Source organism: Panicum virgatum, chromosome 7N (genome assembly GCF_016808335.1).
Source record: "Panicum virgatum strain AP13 chromosome 7N, P.virgatum_v5, whole genome shotgun sequence".
Lineage (NCBI taxonomy): Eukaryota > Viridiplantae > Streptophyta > Magnoliopsida > Poales > Poaceae > Panicum > Panicum virgatum.
In genome coordinates, this window is record NC_053151.1 from 7,113,724 (window position 1) to 7,129,045 (window position 15,322).

General features: G+C 48.7%; 2 protein-coding genes across 2 annotated transcripts; both read right to left on the reverse strand.

The window, feature by feature from the left end:
* Positions 1 to 9,291: 9,291 nt before the first annotated feature.
* On the reverse strand, positions 9,292 to 9,981 carry LOC120680883 (uncharacterized mitochondrial protein AtMg00810-like). The gene has a single exon (XM_039962465.1). The coding sequence runs from the start codon at positions 9,979 to 9,981 to the stop codon at positions 9,292 to 9,294; it is 690 nt and encodes a 229-aa protein (XP_039818399.1).
* A 2,889-nt stretch (positions 9,982 to 12,870) lies between these two features.
* On the reverse strand, positions 12,871 to 13,512 carry LOC120680884. The gene has a single exon (XM_039962466.1). The coding sequence runs from the start codon at positions 13,510 to 13,512 to the stop codon at positions 12,871 to 12,873; it is 642 nt and encodes a 213-aa protein (XP_039818400.1).
* Between the last annotated feature and the right edge of the window lie 1,810 nt (positions 13,513 to 15,322).

Below are 15,322 nucleotides of genomic sequence, written 5' to 3' on the forward strand. Positions count from 1 at the left end.
TTAGAACCCTTCTTAAGTTTTTAAACTTAGCTATCAATCTCTTTGCCACATCTATTTGGAAAGTGGGTATTGACCAACCATGCTGGACAATTTGTAGAAAGTGCTCGTGTTCCATCCAATAATTCTCAAAGAGAAATATGCTTCCTTTAGGAATGTCAGTTGCTACCTCAATCAGGCAGGGAGTGTGATCAGAGACTTCAGCCACAAGAGTCGTTGCTTTGGTATTGGGGTAAAGAAGAGTCCAAGAGATGGAAGTGAAAAACCAATCAATCCTCTCGAGAAGGGGTGGCTGCTGCTTATTTGACCATGTAAAATGTTTGCCAAGTAAAGGAATTCCTAACAGTCCCAGACTACTGATCACTTCATTAAAAAGAAGCATTTTTGTAATATCTCCTCCTGGCCTGTTCCTATTTTGAGGTCCTCGCATGAGATTGAAATCACCCACAATTAACCAATCTTGTTCATCCGGCATTTGAATGTTTTTGAACCAATCACAGAATACTATCTTTCCTTCACGTGTACATGGTGCATATACATTTGTCAGCATCCAGTAATTACCAGTGTGTAGAGATTTAAATTCAATAGACATCGCAAAGTCATTTTGGAAAACCAATGTTCCTTCGAAAAGCTCCTTTCCAGGAAACCAGCATTCCTCCTGAAGCTCCCCTTGAGGGAATGTAGGCAAAACTGTCAAACGTTGCTGGGCAGATTTTCTTCAGAAATTGTGAATCAATAAAAGATTTCTTTGTTTCTTGTAAACAAAGTATATCACAGCCACTTTCTGTAACTTTGTTTCTAATGGAGTCCCATTTTGTGTCTGAGTTAATACCTCTAAAATTCCAGCTTAAAACATTCCAAGCTCGTTTATGCAAAACATTCATAGTAACACAACAGAGAGGAAGAGCATGAATGGACTATGCAAATAGCTCCAAGTAAAAAAGACCACTCAGTTGATGCTGCCGCCCCGTCCCCTGCACACGGCCGCCGCCGCGTCCCCTGCACCCCGCCGCCCCGTCCCCTGCACGCCGGCGCTGCGCGCCTCCGCCTCGACCGCTGCCACCCCCTCCGCGATGTAAGTGATGATGCCGCCGGCACCGTGCCCCTGTTTCTTTTTTTTTATAATTTTATTATGCTGTATAATGTAAAATTAGAGAGAAAATTATAGATAATTTATGTAAAATTAGAGAGAAAATTTTAGAGAATTTAGAGATAATTTAGAAAAAATTTATGTAAATTTTTTATGTATAATGTATTATAGAGAATTTAGAGATAATTTATGTAAAATTAGAGAGAAAATTAGATATTTAATTATAGTGCTATATTAGAGATAATTTATTCTTTTATGTATAATTGTAGTGTATATTAGTGTATAATTATTAGTGTATAATTATAGTGTATATATTAGTGTATAATTATAGTGTATATATTAGTGTATAATTATAGTGCTATATTAGTGTATATTTATCCTTATTCAATGTACATGTCAATTTATTTTATTAATTTTTCTTTACTTGTGTAATTCTATGTCCTTATTCAATGTACATGTATTCAAAGACTTTAATTTATCATGTATTTATTATTTAATTATGTAATTCTTAATTACATGTGTAATACAAATTAATTCTAACTCACTCACACACACATACACACTCTAACACACACATACAATGTCCTTATTTAATGTAATTCTATGTCATCAATTACATGTATTTATTAGTTAGTTATGTAATTCTATGTCATTAATTATATATTGCATGTGTAATTTAGATTAATTCAATGTCCTTATTCAATGTACATGTATGTCTTGAATGATGCAGTCGTTGTTTATATAGTGAATTTAGATTAACTCTTGTTCTCTAACTCACGCCCGCAGTCATTGTTTCGTTATAACACACACACAAACACTCACACACACACGCTCGTGCTCCTCCTCCTTCGCCTAGCTCTATGCGCATTAGAGCCGCTCCCCGCACCGGCTCCTCCGCCTGGCTTCACGCTGCAGCAACCCCGTCCCGTGGCTCCACACGACGGCGGCTTTCCTCATGCTCCGCCTAGATCCACGCCGTGCTCGAGCTAGAAAACGAACCGAGCCGAGCTAGACTTCTAGCTCGCTATTGTGTGAGCCAAGCTCGCTCATTATCTTAACGAGCCAGCTCGATATCCAACCTTGCACACACACTCTCTCTCTCTAAGACATACACACACTCTCTCTCTAACACACACACACTCTAACACACACTCACACACACACACTATAACACACACACACACACACACTCTAACACAAACACATTAATTTGTACGGCTTTAGTTAAGGATGGACCCCTTCGGTGATGAGGAGGCCGCCGCAAAATACAGTTGGACGCAATAAACGAAGATACGAGGGCCGTTGCACAAATCAGTGTAGAAGAGGCTAGGATAGATGATTTGTTCCTGAATATGTCCAGAGATGGCGGTGAAGAAGAAAGGAGTGAACCAGATGATGACTTTGCGCCGCCGGGCGCTCAGCAGCACGTTCCAGTACGTATCTCAATTATGCAAGGTGACTTAGCTAGATTAGTTTTGTGATTAACGTATCTTTTCTGTAATTTAGTCGAGCTCTGTATCGAGCTAGTCAAAAGAGAGACGCCAGCCGACCAAAAAAATGGAGGGAAAACAGGTCATCACAGAATTGGACGCAGAGGGCTGTCCAAGTGCTGCAGAGGCTGCTAGCACCAAATTTGTCAACCAATGTGGGGTTATTATTTGGACAAGAATTCCGATCACCACAAGACTCTAGAAATCGAGCAAACCAGAAGAACAGCAACACATCGTGCCTCCACATTAGAAGGAAATGCTATGGACAGAACTCAAGGATATGTTCACTCTTCCTGAAGGAGTTGACAAAGAACTTGTGAAGAGATGTGCCTTGAAAAAGATGGCCCTTGCATTTGCAACTTTCAAGAAGAAGTTGTTCACCAATTACATCAAAAAGGTTAAGGAGCCGAACTGGGACGATCTTCCTCAGGTTAAACCTTATTGGGAGGAGTTCAAATAGTACAAACTATCTGAGGAAGCCCAAGAAAAATCTGAACAGGCCAAGATGAATGCATCAAAGAAGAAGTACAGCCACCACCTTGGGGCGGCAGGGTATAAGAAGGAAATTAAAAAATGATAGAAGATGGAGCAGGACCTTATGGATAGAGGCATCAGACCGGCGACTTGGGAATGGCCAGATAGATCCAAGTGGTGGTTATTTGCTAATGGCGTGACACTAAACCCATTGAGTGGAACTTTGGTCATGCCAGAGCAAATGCAAGAAGTGTCCCGCGATTTGGTCACAGCAATAGATGAGACCAAACAATGAACATTCCAGCCTTAAAGGGAAAATGATGAACTGGCCAGGGCGTTAAAGAATCCGGAACACCCTGGACGAGACCGTGGCATCGGCGTGGTCCCATGGAAAGTTGCTTGGGCCGGAGATAGCTCTTACAAGACTCATCGAAAGAGCAAGGAAGAACAGGAAGACAAATTATGTGCCATATAAGAAGAGATGAACAGGAAGGTTGCGTCCTTGGAATATCAAATGGATGCAAGGGTCAATGAGGCAGTGCAACTAGCTCCGAGCCAACAAAGGGGCATTCCTGGGTCGCACCCGGATGTTGTGATAAGCCCGGCCTCTCAGCGACGCAGGAGCTGTGCATCCACGATGGTGCCCGACGCACCAGCGGAGCACCCCTAGATTGATGCACCGGGGGTGGAGCACCAGAGATACCCAGTCAATGATATCAACATTCCGACTGCATATGAGCTATATGTGCGAGTAAAGAATATATCCGTTCATGTAGCATATGGGTCAGTCCTGCCACAGAATCCTTCTAGTACAATTCATGGAATGCCGATACCCCCTAGTCAAGCCTCCGTCATAGTTGAGCAGATTGTTGGAAATAATGAGAATCTTGAGCTCGATTTCATTGGAGGGGATGGAGAGAAGACATTGGGAGATGCACTCCATGGGATCGTTCTCTGGTGCAAGGCCAACATCAAACTTATTGCAAGCACAATGGCTCCCGTGGATGCCGATCGTCCGTCTCCGCGACCTCCCTCACCATCGTCCCCACAACTTCACTCACCACCGTCTCTGCCCGGGAAAAGGACCACGAGTACTCCAACTCCTCCAGCACCAGAAAAAGGAAAGAAAAAGACATCATCCCTCCCAGCGGCTGGACCCACAAAGAAGAAGCAGAAAACGATCAAAAGAAAATTATCCTACGAGAAGACCACCGAGGAGTTGGAAGAGGATATTGCTCGTTATATAAAAAAACAGTTGATGCCTAAAGTCCCAGAGAAGAGGGAACTAGTACCTCTAGATGTAGCAAAAAAGGTTATCAGAAATCTGAACAACCCACCTAAACCAAAAAAAAGTAGCCTCAGACTACGATCGAACTCTGGTAAAGGCCCACCAGCAGAGAAATAAGAAATGTGGCAAGACCATTCCTCAACTAGGCACATAACGAAAGGAACTCGAGCCCCTCAAGGTGCCGAGGATGCTAGACCTATACGAGACGGAATTTCTAGCCGAAACAGGATTAATGCTAGAACAGGCAATGGGGGCAGTGGAGGATATCCCAATCCCTCCCGTTGTTAATGTTCCATACGAGCACGGAAAACCTTTTGTCGCTGAGGAAGAGGAGATGTGTTTGGGCACGCAGATGTTCAATTTGCATAAATGGTACCTGTGAATGTTGAATGACAAAACAAATGTTTGGAGTCAAGTATCGCGACCATGATTTCTTCCGCAGGGAGGACAACTTCTGGGTCTACTTCGAAAATGTACATCACATATATCATCGACAAGCTCTGGACGTCTCTATCATCACCATTTGGGTTCTGTAAGTATCACTTATATCTAGATTAATACTTTTTGTTAACAAGCAATGTAAGTATCTGTGTGTACTATATAATTTCTATTTTATCATTTAGTATGAAGCTTCAAAGATGCCGAAACAAAGGATGGCACTATCAGATTGGCTTCATGTGTCTGTTGCTAGTCAACCAGAAAGTTCTTAACAAAAATTACAAGGAGACGTATCAAAACATGTACGATTTCCTGACTAGGCAATATTGCAAATCCTATATAATGATACCCTCCAACTATAGGTAAGTCTTGGTTGACTCATACCTCTTTTATATTCCTTAATAAATGCTAAGTCTAATCCATGTATATATGCTTTCTATATCTACAGTTATCATTGGGTTTTGCTAATACTTGCTGTAGAGAGCAGCAATCTTATAGTGTTCGACTCTATGAGAAACCCAAAGTCCGCAATCCAACATATCATAGACCCATTGAATAGGTAAGTTCAATTTGCACAATCAAATCTTTTTAAGTTTATAACAATTGTCCAATATCAAACTTAACTTTGAGCGCAGGGTGTGGAAAAAATTTGTGAAAAAGAACAAAGGAGCCGAAAAATGGAGAGAGGAACTAAACATTAAAATGGATTATCTGGTATGTTGACTCACGAACCTTTTTCTAGTTAAGTAATCCCAATTGCTCTGTATAGGCATACAGAAATATTGAATAATTAATTTATTTCTTCTTAAGTGTGCGAGATAAAAACAATAAACTGATTGGCGTGAGTTCATGCACCAACAAACTCCATGCGGGAAGCCTACTACGGAGGACCTAAGAGTACATACAAACCGTTCACTAGTACATTTACATAATTATACTAACACGATGAAATTAATATATCAGTCTTTTTTTTCTTCAAAATGATAGATGAGTCAAATCGTGGACGAAGTTTACTCTACCGATCGGATTAATACCGTGTGCGAGCAGCCCGCAGGATTCATTTTGAGGGAGATCCTGGATCCTAAAGGCGAGTTCTACCACGACGGTCACATCAATAGAGAATACCCTTCGACGTCATGAGGGGCCCAGCATTTGGAAACATGACTTGTACATTTGTTAATATTTCTAAACGTAATGTCTAGTTGTTTGTATATTTGTAAATATTTTAGTATAGCCAAATAGCTTAATTATATGCTTGCATTGGACTTTTAGTTAATTTTGAATACTCTATTAACTCGTACACGACCAATGAACGTATAGTACCGGTAACAAACAGTAATTATAAACGTCCAATTAGCCCAGCAGGGTATTTTTATTAATTCTAAAAGAATAAATAATAATAAACAAAATTGGATTTGGTTAAATTAGGGAAAACACATTGGTACCGGTTGGAAAGACCAACTGGTACCAAAAGAGCTGCCTGCTTGCGTCAGTATGGCAGCCTCTTTGGTATCGGTTGGTCTTTCCAACCGGTACCAATGACTGCCCAAGGCACCGGGTGAAAAACCCGGTGTGTTAGACTGAGGCCATTGGTCTCAGTATGGGGGAACCGGTTGGAAAACCGGTTCCTAAGGCCCTTTCCATTCGGTTCCCATAGCCCTTTTTCTAGTAGTGGTGGTTGCAGAGGCCAGGGATGTTTCCTTTTTCTAAAAAAATTCTAATAAATGACTCACCTTTTACTACACTGATTGCTGGTAAAAGCAATCGATATATAATTTTTGTTTGTGTTGACAGATCGATTGGTGATACCCATTCCATTTCAGAAGAAACGTGCCAGAGGAGGAATCAATGCAAGGAGTCGAGTTAGCGTGGAATGCATGGAGACAATGGGGCCTCCAAGCACTGGTGATGCTCAGTTTCACGCTCCAGATCACGCTCCTCATACTGGCGGAGTTCCGCAAGCACGTCGACTCCCGCGTGCTAAGGTTCTTCGTCTGGTCGGCATACATGCTGGCTGATGCGACGGTGATCTACGTTCTGGGCTACATTTCTGTGACCAGCACGTCACCGGAGCACAAGCTGGTGGCATTCTGGACGCCGTTCCTGTTGCTGCACCTTGGCGGACAGGACAACATCACCGCCTACGCCATTGAGGACAACCAGTTGTGGCTGCGCCTCCTGCAGACACTCGCCGTGCAGGTCGCTGCAGCTGCTTACATCCTCTACGAATCTCCGGTCATCATCACCAGCTGGTCGTCCTTGCTCCGGCCGGCCACCATCCTCATGTTTGTCGTCGGTGGCCTCAAGTACGGGGAGAGGGTGTGGGTGCTCAAGTGCGCCGGGAGTACCCCATCGGGCAGCAACTACCGGCCTTACAAGAGGACAGTTTTTTCATTTGGGTCTTTGCCAAGTCTACAGGACCGTGATGTGGAAGCCTTTGTATCGATGGCTGTAAGGAAAATGGCCCCATTAGGCTATTGTCTTGTGATTTTGGTGATTGAGTAGCAACGCAATCAATGGGACTAATGAGTTTGTCAAGTGAATAATAATAGATCCCAGGGATAAAGCAAAAAGGCCAAGCAAAGCAAAACACAAAGAAAAAACTCAAAGAAATAATAAAATGGACGAGTTCTGCAGTTCACTGTGGCACCGGATGATCCGGTGGGTCCGCACCGGTGTATCCAGTAGGCACCGGATAAACCGACGCAAGGGCATCGGAGCAATTGGCCGCCCTTATGCCTGGCCACGTGGACAGCGTCAAGTAGCACCGGATGATCCGACGGTGCCAAGTTGAAGCGTCGGAGCATTGACCGGAGGATTGACCAAAGACGATGTCAAGCGCGCTGAAGCCAAGTCTTCAGCACCGGATAAACCGAAGGAGCACCGGAGCATAGCATAGGAGCAATGTCGTCAGCAGACAGTTGAAGATCCCTTCAGCACCAGATGATCCGACGCGCACCGGATGAACCGACGCCAAGCCATCGGTTTATCCGGTGCCTCCTGCGTCACGTGTCAGAAGCCCCAATGGCTACCCCGTGGCTTAGTGTGACCGGATGATCCGGTGCCCCATTGTCGGACTATCCGACACTACGCAGAAAAGTTGGGTAACGGCTCCCAACGGCTCTATCCACTTGGTGGTCTATATATAAGCCATCCCCCGGCCATTTGAACATTGCTGGAGTTGCTACAAGCTTCAAACACACCCAAGAACATCTCCAAGCCATCCAAGTGCTTATTGATCATATCTTTAGTCCTTAGCACATATTTGAGAGTGTTAGTGCTGGGTTAGCTCTTTAGAGAGTGAACAAGCAAGGCTTTGTGCCTTTGTGCTGTGGTTCTTTGCTGAACCAAAAGAAGATTTCGGTGCGCCGGCTCCTTGGAGCATTGGTGGCTCGCCGGCACGTCATCGACCCTCCGACTTGGTGTGGAGCGGCGATGACAATCTTGTACGGGGGACGTGGAGAACCCCACCTTTTGTGGAGAAGCTCCTTAGTGGATATCGGGATCAAGGTGACCGTGGTTGAGTCCGCAGAAGAGACTTGATTTCCGAGAAGCGATACTCTTAGTGAGTGCTTCAACAACGTGGATGTAGGTGTACCTTTGTGGCTAACCGAACCACGGGATAAACACCCGCGTCGAGAGTTTGCTTCCCTCTATCCCGCTCTTTAAGCTTCCGTATTTCATACTAGCAATTCTTGTTTGCCTTTACTTTTATAGAGTAGTTTCTTGATAGGAAAGGCTATAGATTGCTAAACTCTTTTAGGATAGGGGTTTCACACTAGAACAAACTTAGTTGCACATATAAATAGCATGTTTTAGTTTAATATTGTGCAATTTAGTTGGAGCCATAGGTCAAGATTTTAAGTTGTCTAATTCACCCCCTCCCCATCTTAGCCTACAGCACCGATCCCGGTCTTTCAATGGCACACCTGCTGTTGGCTGTTCCCATGGATATGTTGAAGGGGCCGACAACCTTTGTAGATGTGCATTATGGTATTAAAACGATTCCTGCCAAGGACATGTACAAGCTGGCCGAGGTGCAGCTCTCCCTGATGCACGACGACTTCTACACCAAGTCTGAGGTGACGCGCACCAGGTACGGCCTCTGCATCCGGGTAATCTCGTCGTTGGGCACCATCACCGCATTGCTGCTGTTTCAACTCGGCCTGCTTGTAGAGTGCGATGGAAATGAAGCTCACAGATTCATTGATCATCTCTGCTGATACATATACACGGCGAGTAGCCAACGAGCTCCGAGCATGCCGGGCGTGAGAGCGAGACCCGGGCGAGCGCGATCAGCCAGGACGTGAGCGCGAGACGCGAGCGAGTGCGAGCGGCCAGCAACGTGCGCTTGATGGACGCGGGGCGACGCGAGGGACGCGGTCTACAGCATCTAATCCTAACTGTTACAGTTTAGGACTCAGCCACTTTGACCCGGCCCCCCATTTGTACGTCATCCTCGATGTACAAACTGGATCGAAAGTCATCAAACAGCGCTGTAGGCAGCCCTTTTGTCATGATGTCCGCCAGTTGGTGTCGCGTTGGAACGTGAAGAACGTGCACATCACCAAGTGCCACCTTCTCGCGCACAAGTGGACATCGAGCTCCACATGCTTGGTGCGCCCATGGTGAACGGTATTCTTGGTGAGGTAGATGGCGGACACGTTGTCGCAGTAGATGAACATCGCCTTGGTCACGGGCACCTGCAGTTCAGCGAGTAGCTGTCGAAGCCAACAGCATTCAGCAGCCACATTGGCCACGCCGCGATACTCCGCTTCCGCGCTGGAGCGTGACACAATCGGCTGCCGCTTCGATGACCAGGAGATGAGGGAGGCGCCGAGGAAGACGCAAAACCCCGAGGTGGATCGGCGCGTGTCTAGGCATCCGGCCCAGTCCGCATCCAAGTACGCGAAGAGCTCGTGTGAGCTGGATCGGCGAAGCTGCAAGCCCTTGGCCAGAGTGCCATGGACATACCGAAGGATCCGTTTGACGAGCGCCCAGTGAACATCATGCGGCGAGTGCATGTGCAGGCACACCTGTTGCACGGCATACGCAATGTCCGACCTGGTTAGGGTCAGGTATTGGAGTGCACCCACAATGCTGCGGTAGGTGCTGGCGGCTGCTGCGGACAGCGCCTCGCCGGCGTGGGCAGACACTTTCAAATGAGTGTCGATCGGCGTGGAGGCGGACTTGCAGTTGATCATGCCGGCGCGTTGGAGAACGTCCTCGGCATACTACTGCTGTGACAGGAAGAAGCCCTCTTTGGTCCGGCGCACTTGAATGCCGAGGAAGAAGTGCACCGTCCTGAGATCCTTCATGGTGAACTCCTATTGCAACATGGCAATGATGCGACACAGCAGTGCCAGTGATGAGGCAGTGGGCACGATGTCGTCGACGTACAGAAGAAAGTGCGCGATGTCGGTGCCATGCTTGAGGACGAACAACAATGAGTCGGACAAGGACGCCTTAAAGCCGAGCCCATGAATGTGCGTGGCGAAGCGATGAAACCACGCGCGCGGCGCCTGCTTGAGCCCATAGAGGGATTTGCGCAGGAGACACACGTGGTTCGGATGCTCGGGGTCGACGAATCCGGTCGGTTGAGTGGAGTAGACCGTCTTGTGAAGATCGCCGTGGAGGAAGGCGCTCTTCATGTCCAGTTGGTGGACAGGCCAGTCGCGGGAGGCAGCAAGGTGTAGTACCATGCGAATTGTCGCCGGATTGACCACCAGCGAGAAGGTTTCGTCAAAGTCGACACCGGGGCGTTGCGTGAACCCACGAACCACCCAGCGTGCCTTGCGTCGCTCCAATGTGCCATCGGCATGGTACTTGTTGCGGAAGACCCATTTGCCGGTGACAACATTGGCGCCAGGCGGTCGAGGTACCAGTTCCCAAGTGCCATGTTGTCGTAGGGAGTTGTACTCGTCGCGCATGGCAGTGTGCCATGCTGGATCGCGAAGAGCTGCACGTACAGACAATGGAACAGAAGTCTCAACGGCAACATTGGTGAGATAACGCCGATTGGGCACCACGGTCCCAACGCGACCACGCGTGATCATCGGATGGCGCGGTGGAGGAGGCGGCGGTGGCGGACGTGGTATCGACGCGGGCACTATGGGTGAAGCCACCACGGTTGGCACCGGCTCACGTGATGTCGATGCCGGAGTCGGCGCCGACACGACATCAGACGGAGATGGTGGCAACGCGGATGCGACCGGGGAGCCCTCCACGGATGGTGACGGCATAGGCTCACTTGATGTCAATGTAGGAGCCGGACCCGACACGGTGTCCGGCAAGGCGGCCAGGGGCGAGTCCGGAGGCGGCGTGGACGATGAGGTAGCAGCTCGCGGAGCAGGAACAGCCGCCGACGCGGGCGGAACCGGCACAAACACAGGTGCATGTTCAGGTGTTGGAGAGGACGATACAGGTGCTGACGGTGCAGCGTAACAAAACAGAAACGCGAGCTCGTCAAACTGCACGTGGCGTGATGTGATCACGCGACGTGTCGCGCGATTGTAGCACCGGTAGCCTTTGACGTTGTTCGGGGTAGCCGATGAAGACGCACTCAACGGATCGGGGAGCTAGCTTGTGCGGCACGGTCGCCGTCGTGTTGGGGTAGCAACGGCAGCCGAATACATGCAGATGCGAGTAGTCAAGCTGTACACCGAACAGCAGCGAGTACAGCGTGGCGTGAAGGCGCGGCACGCAGGGACGGCGGTTGATCAGATGGGTCGCCGTGCTGAGCGTGTCTGGCCAGAACGTCGGTGGCATGGACGCATGAATGAGCATCGTCCGGATGCAGTCGTTGAGGGTTCGGAGGATGCGCTCGGCACACCCATTCTACGGCGACGTGTATGGGCAGGTGAGCCGGAGCACAGAGCCACGATCTACAAGAAAGGATCGAAAGGCGGCATTGTCGAATTCTTTGCCATTGTCAGTCTGAAAGCACATGATTGGTCGACCAAACTGTGTTTGAGCAAAGGCATAGAACTGAACTAGAGTGGGGAACACATCGGACTTGCGATGAAGAGGGAAAGTCCATGCGTAGTGAGAGTAGTCATCCAGGAGAACGAGATAAAACTGAAAACCTGAAGAACCACTACCGGAAACCGGCTCTTTGCCGAGTGCTAAAAAGTTTGCCGAGTGCGTTCTTTCGAGCACTCAGCAAAGAAATTATTTACCTAGTGCATCACAAAAGACACTCGGCAAAATAAAAGCACTCGGTAAAGAGCTTGTTTGAAATGGTCCACAAATCACAATGCACTAAACAGAAAGGAGCTGTTGAAATGGTGTTCAAATCTGAAAAAGGAAGTCGTACATGTTTGCCGACACGGCAGGCATGGCAACTATGATTATTTGATGGAGTACAAGTGAAATCAAAAGAGCCTAGAATGCGAGACAAGGCAGGACGTCCAGGGTGCCCCAAGCGAGCATGCCATAGATCAACTGTTGCATGAAGAACGACATTAGTGGAAGGCGTGGCCGCACGGAGGGGGTACAGATCGCCCTTGCTGTTACTGCGGAGGAGCACCGTCTGGGTTGGAAAATCCTTGATGCAAAAACCAAAGGGATCAAATTCCACAGAAACAGAATAATCACGAGTAAGAGATCGAACGGATATAAGATTGTTGATGAGAGCAGGGGAAACAAGCACATTGTTTAGGCAAAGCGAGGAGGAAGCGGTGGGAATGAAGGCAGTACCGGCACATTGGACGACAAGGTCGGCACCATTGCCCACAACAATGCGAGAATTGGAGGGATGAATAGTGGAGAGCATACCGGAGTTAAAGGCCGTGTGAGATGAAGCACCGGTGTCGAAGAGCCAGTCGGAGGCGCTTGGCGGAGTGGAGGTCACGGACAGGCCCTGCAGCGCCTGGTAGAGTGCCGGAGGCAGCATACCGGCGGCGTTGGACTGCTGCGCCAATAGGTTGACCTGTGGCTATTGAGGCTGGACGCCGAGGCGAGCACCGAGGACGCCCTGGGCCTGCTGAGGGAGCTGACCGATGGTCCAGGCCTGAACCACACCGGTCCAGGGGTTGACCCAGGAGGCGAGCTGTGGAACGCAAGGAGCGGCGCCCTGGCCGCCCGTGGAGCCGCTAGAGGGAGCCGCACTCTGGCGAGTGCGGCCATCCTGCTTCTTGTGCTTCTTGGGTCGATCCGAATGGCCACCAGAGGCGGAGTCGGCGGAGACGGCTGGCGGATGCAGATGGCGCGGCGGAGGCGCCAGCAGTGGCCTTGGCGAGGAGAGCGGTGGACGTGGCCAGCCTGGTGGAGTTGGCAAGCCAGCTTTCTTCCTGCAGGAGAAAACGGCGAGCTTGCAGGTAGGTCATCGGCGGGCGGGCGGCATTCACCATGGTGACGACATGGCCGTACTTGGGGTTGAGGCCACGGAGCATGTTGATCACCATGCCGGAGTCGGTGACCGGCTCGCCGACATCGCGCAGCGTGTCGGCGAGACGCTTGAGCTGAGAGCAGTACTCCGAGACGGAGAGATCTCCCTGAGCGTGGCTGTGGAACTCCTGGTGTGCCTGAGTCGCCCGATGATGAGCGTTGCCGAGGAACTCCTCCTTGATGGAGGTCCACGCCCCGTACGCAGAATCGCGGGGCTTGATGATGGCCTGAAGAACGTCGGTGGAGATCGTGGCATAGAGCCAGGAGATGATGGAAGCATCGATCTGCAGCCAGGGGACGTAGTCGCGCTTGAGGTGGATGTCGACGGTGCCATCGATGTGGTCCATGAGGCCGAACTTGCGGAACGCAATGTCGAAGAAGGTACTCCATGCGGTGTAGTTCGGGGAATCAAAATCAAGAATCACGGTAACATGATTTTTGATGTTGATGAGCTGGGAGGTGGCGGCGGAATCGGCTCCGGTTCAGGAGCACCGAAGGGGTTGGAGAGATCGGAGCCGGTGGGCGACGCCATGAGGAAGAAGGAGAGGAGCAGCGGAACATGGGGAAGAGGCTCAGAACCGTGCGGTAACTGATACCATGTAGAGTGAGATGGAGATGCAGCTCATAGATTCATTGATCATCTCTGCTGATACATATACACGGCGAGGAGCCAACGAGCTCCGAGCATGCCGAGCGTGAGCGCGAGACCCGGGCGTGAGCGCGAGACCCGGGCGAGCGCAATCGGCCAGGACGTGAGCGCGAGACGCGGGCGAGTGCGAGCAGCCAGCAACGTGCGTGCAATGGACGCGGGGCGACGCGAGGGACGCGGTCTACAGCATCTAATCCTAACCGTTACAGTTGAGGACTCAGCCACTCTGACACTGCTGGCGAGGGGTGTGGTGAGATGATGGGTTTAGATAGATCCAGGCCCCCAGAAGGGAACACACCCTACGTCTTGTCTCAGATTGTCTAGATTGCTTGGCCTAGCCGGGGTTGGAAGATGTACCGTGCTCTTGGGGCGAGCTCTCCAGACCAGCAACATGTGTTATTCTATCCGACCCTTGGCACGACCATAGCGCTTCGTGCTGAAGGTCGTTAAGTACCAATTTCGCCCGTGAACTTATCTGAAAAATAAAGGAGAACTAACATTTCTTACACACAGATTAATGTAGAACAATATATTTCTACATGTCCCCTTGATTTTATTGACATGCAGGGATTTGAGTACATTAAAGAGAAAAATTACACCTAAGATGGCAAGAAACACAATTCCAACCAATCAATAGTTGCCACCTCAGCCTCATATGGATCAAAGGGACCAACCAAAACTGATTTAAGACAGCGCGGGGCTAGGATAACCGACGTAAGGGTCCATGTGCCAGCCTCCCTATCGTAGTCGCTGGACAGAGGCAGTTAGCCTGGTTTGGCCGACCCTGGTTCGGCTGAACTAAAGTTGCGCCGCCTAACCTCCAGCTGACGCGCCCTAAAAAAAAAAAACTCCAGCTGACGCGTATGGCATCTACTAGTGGCTTCCCAATGGTCATTACACATCTTCCCATCTAATTTCCCGTCCAGAACAGACCACCGCAAGGCTATAAATAAGAGGGAGGGGTCTCTCATTAGAACTCATACGAAGAAGCTATTCTCTCTTCCTCATTGTAATTAGTCCCCGTAAACTAGTGGAGTTTAGGCTGAAAAAGCTCGTTTTCGGTTCCCAAGTTCACTAGGAAAGCTGGGTATAGCTGTAGTACATTCCTCTTTTTGTAATACTTGGATTCATTCAATAGAGTTTAACTTTTTGCTTATGCTAGGTTCATATATTGCTTTGTCAGATATACATCCCTTTATTAGTTTATATATATTTCTAAAGCTAGAAAGCTTTCCATCTAAATTTTTGGTTTGTTCCGTTTGGTTTGGTCAGTCTCGTATTATTGATAGGTGGGCCTTAGTCCATCCCGTATGTGAGTCGGACTAACCCTCTCTGTCCACGACTCAATCACATAGATCCCTACAAATTAATGCACATGCACCAATACGTATCCAATACTTATATCAACTTTGTCCGTAGAGCATAATTGCCAAGTTAGTTTATATTTGTAATAAAAAATTTTAATCCACAGCTGCTGCGCATAACGAGGGGTATCGATCAGATTTTAT

What these genes read in the sequence shown, in the direction of transcription:
- LOC120680883 (XM_039962465.1), bottom strand. Translation starts at nt 9,981, where the DNA reads ATGATCAACTGCAAGTCCGCCTCCACGCCGATCGACACTCATTTGAAA.
- LOC120680884 (XM_039962466.1), bottom strand. Translation starts at nt 13,512, where the DNA reads ATGGACCACATCGATGGCACCGTCGACATCCACCTCAAGCGCGACTAC.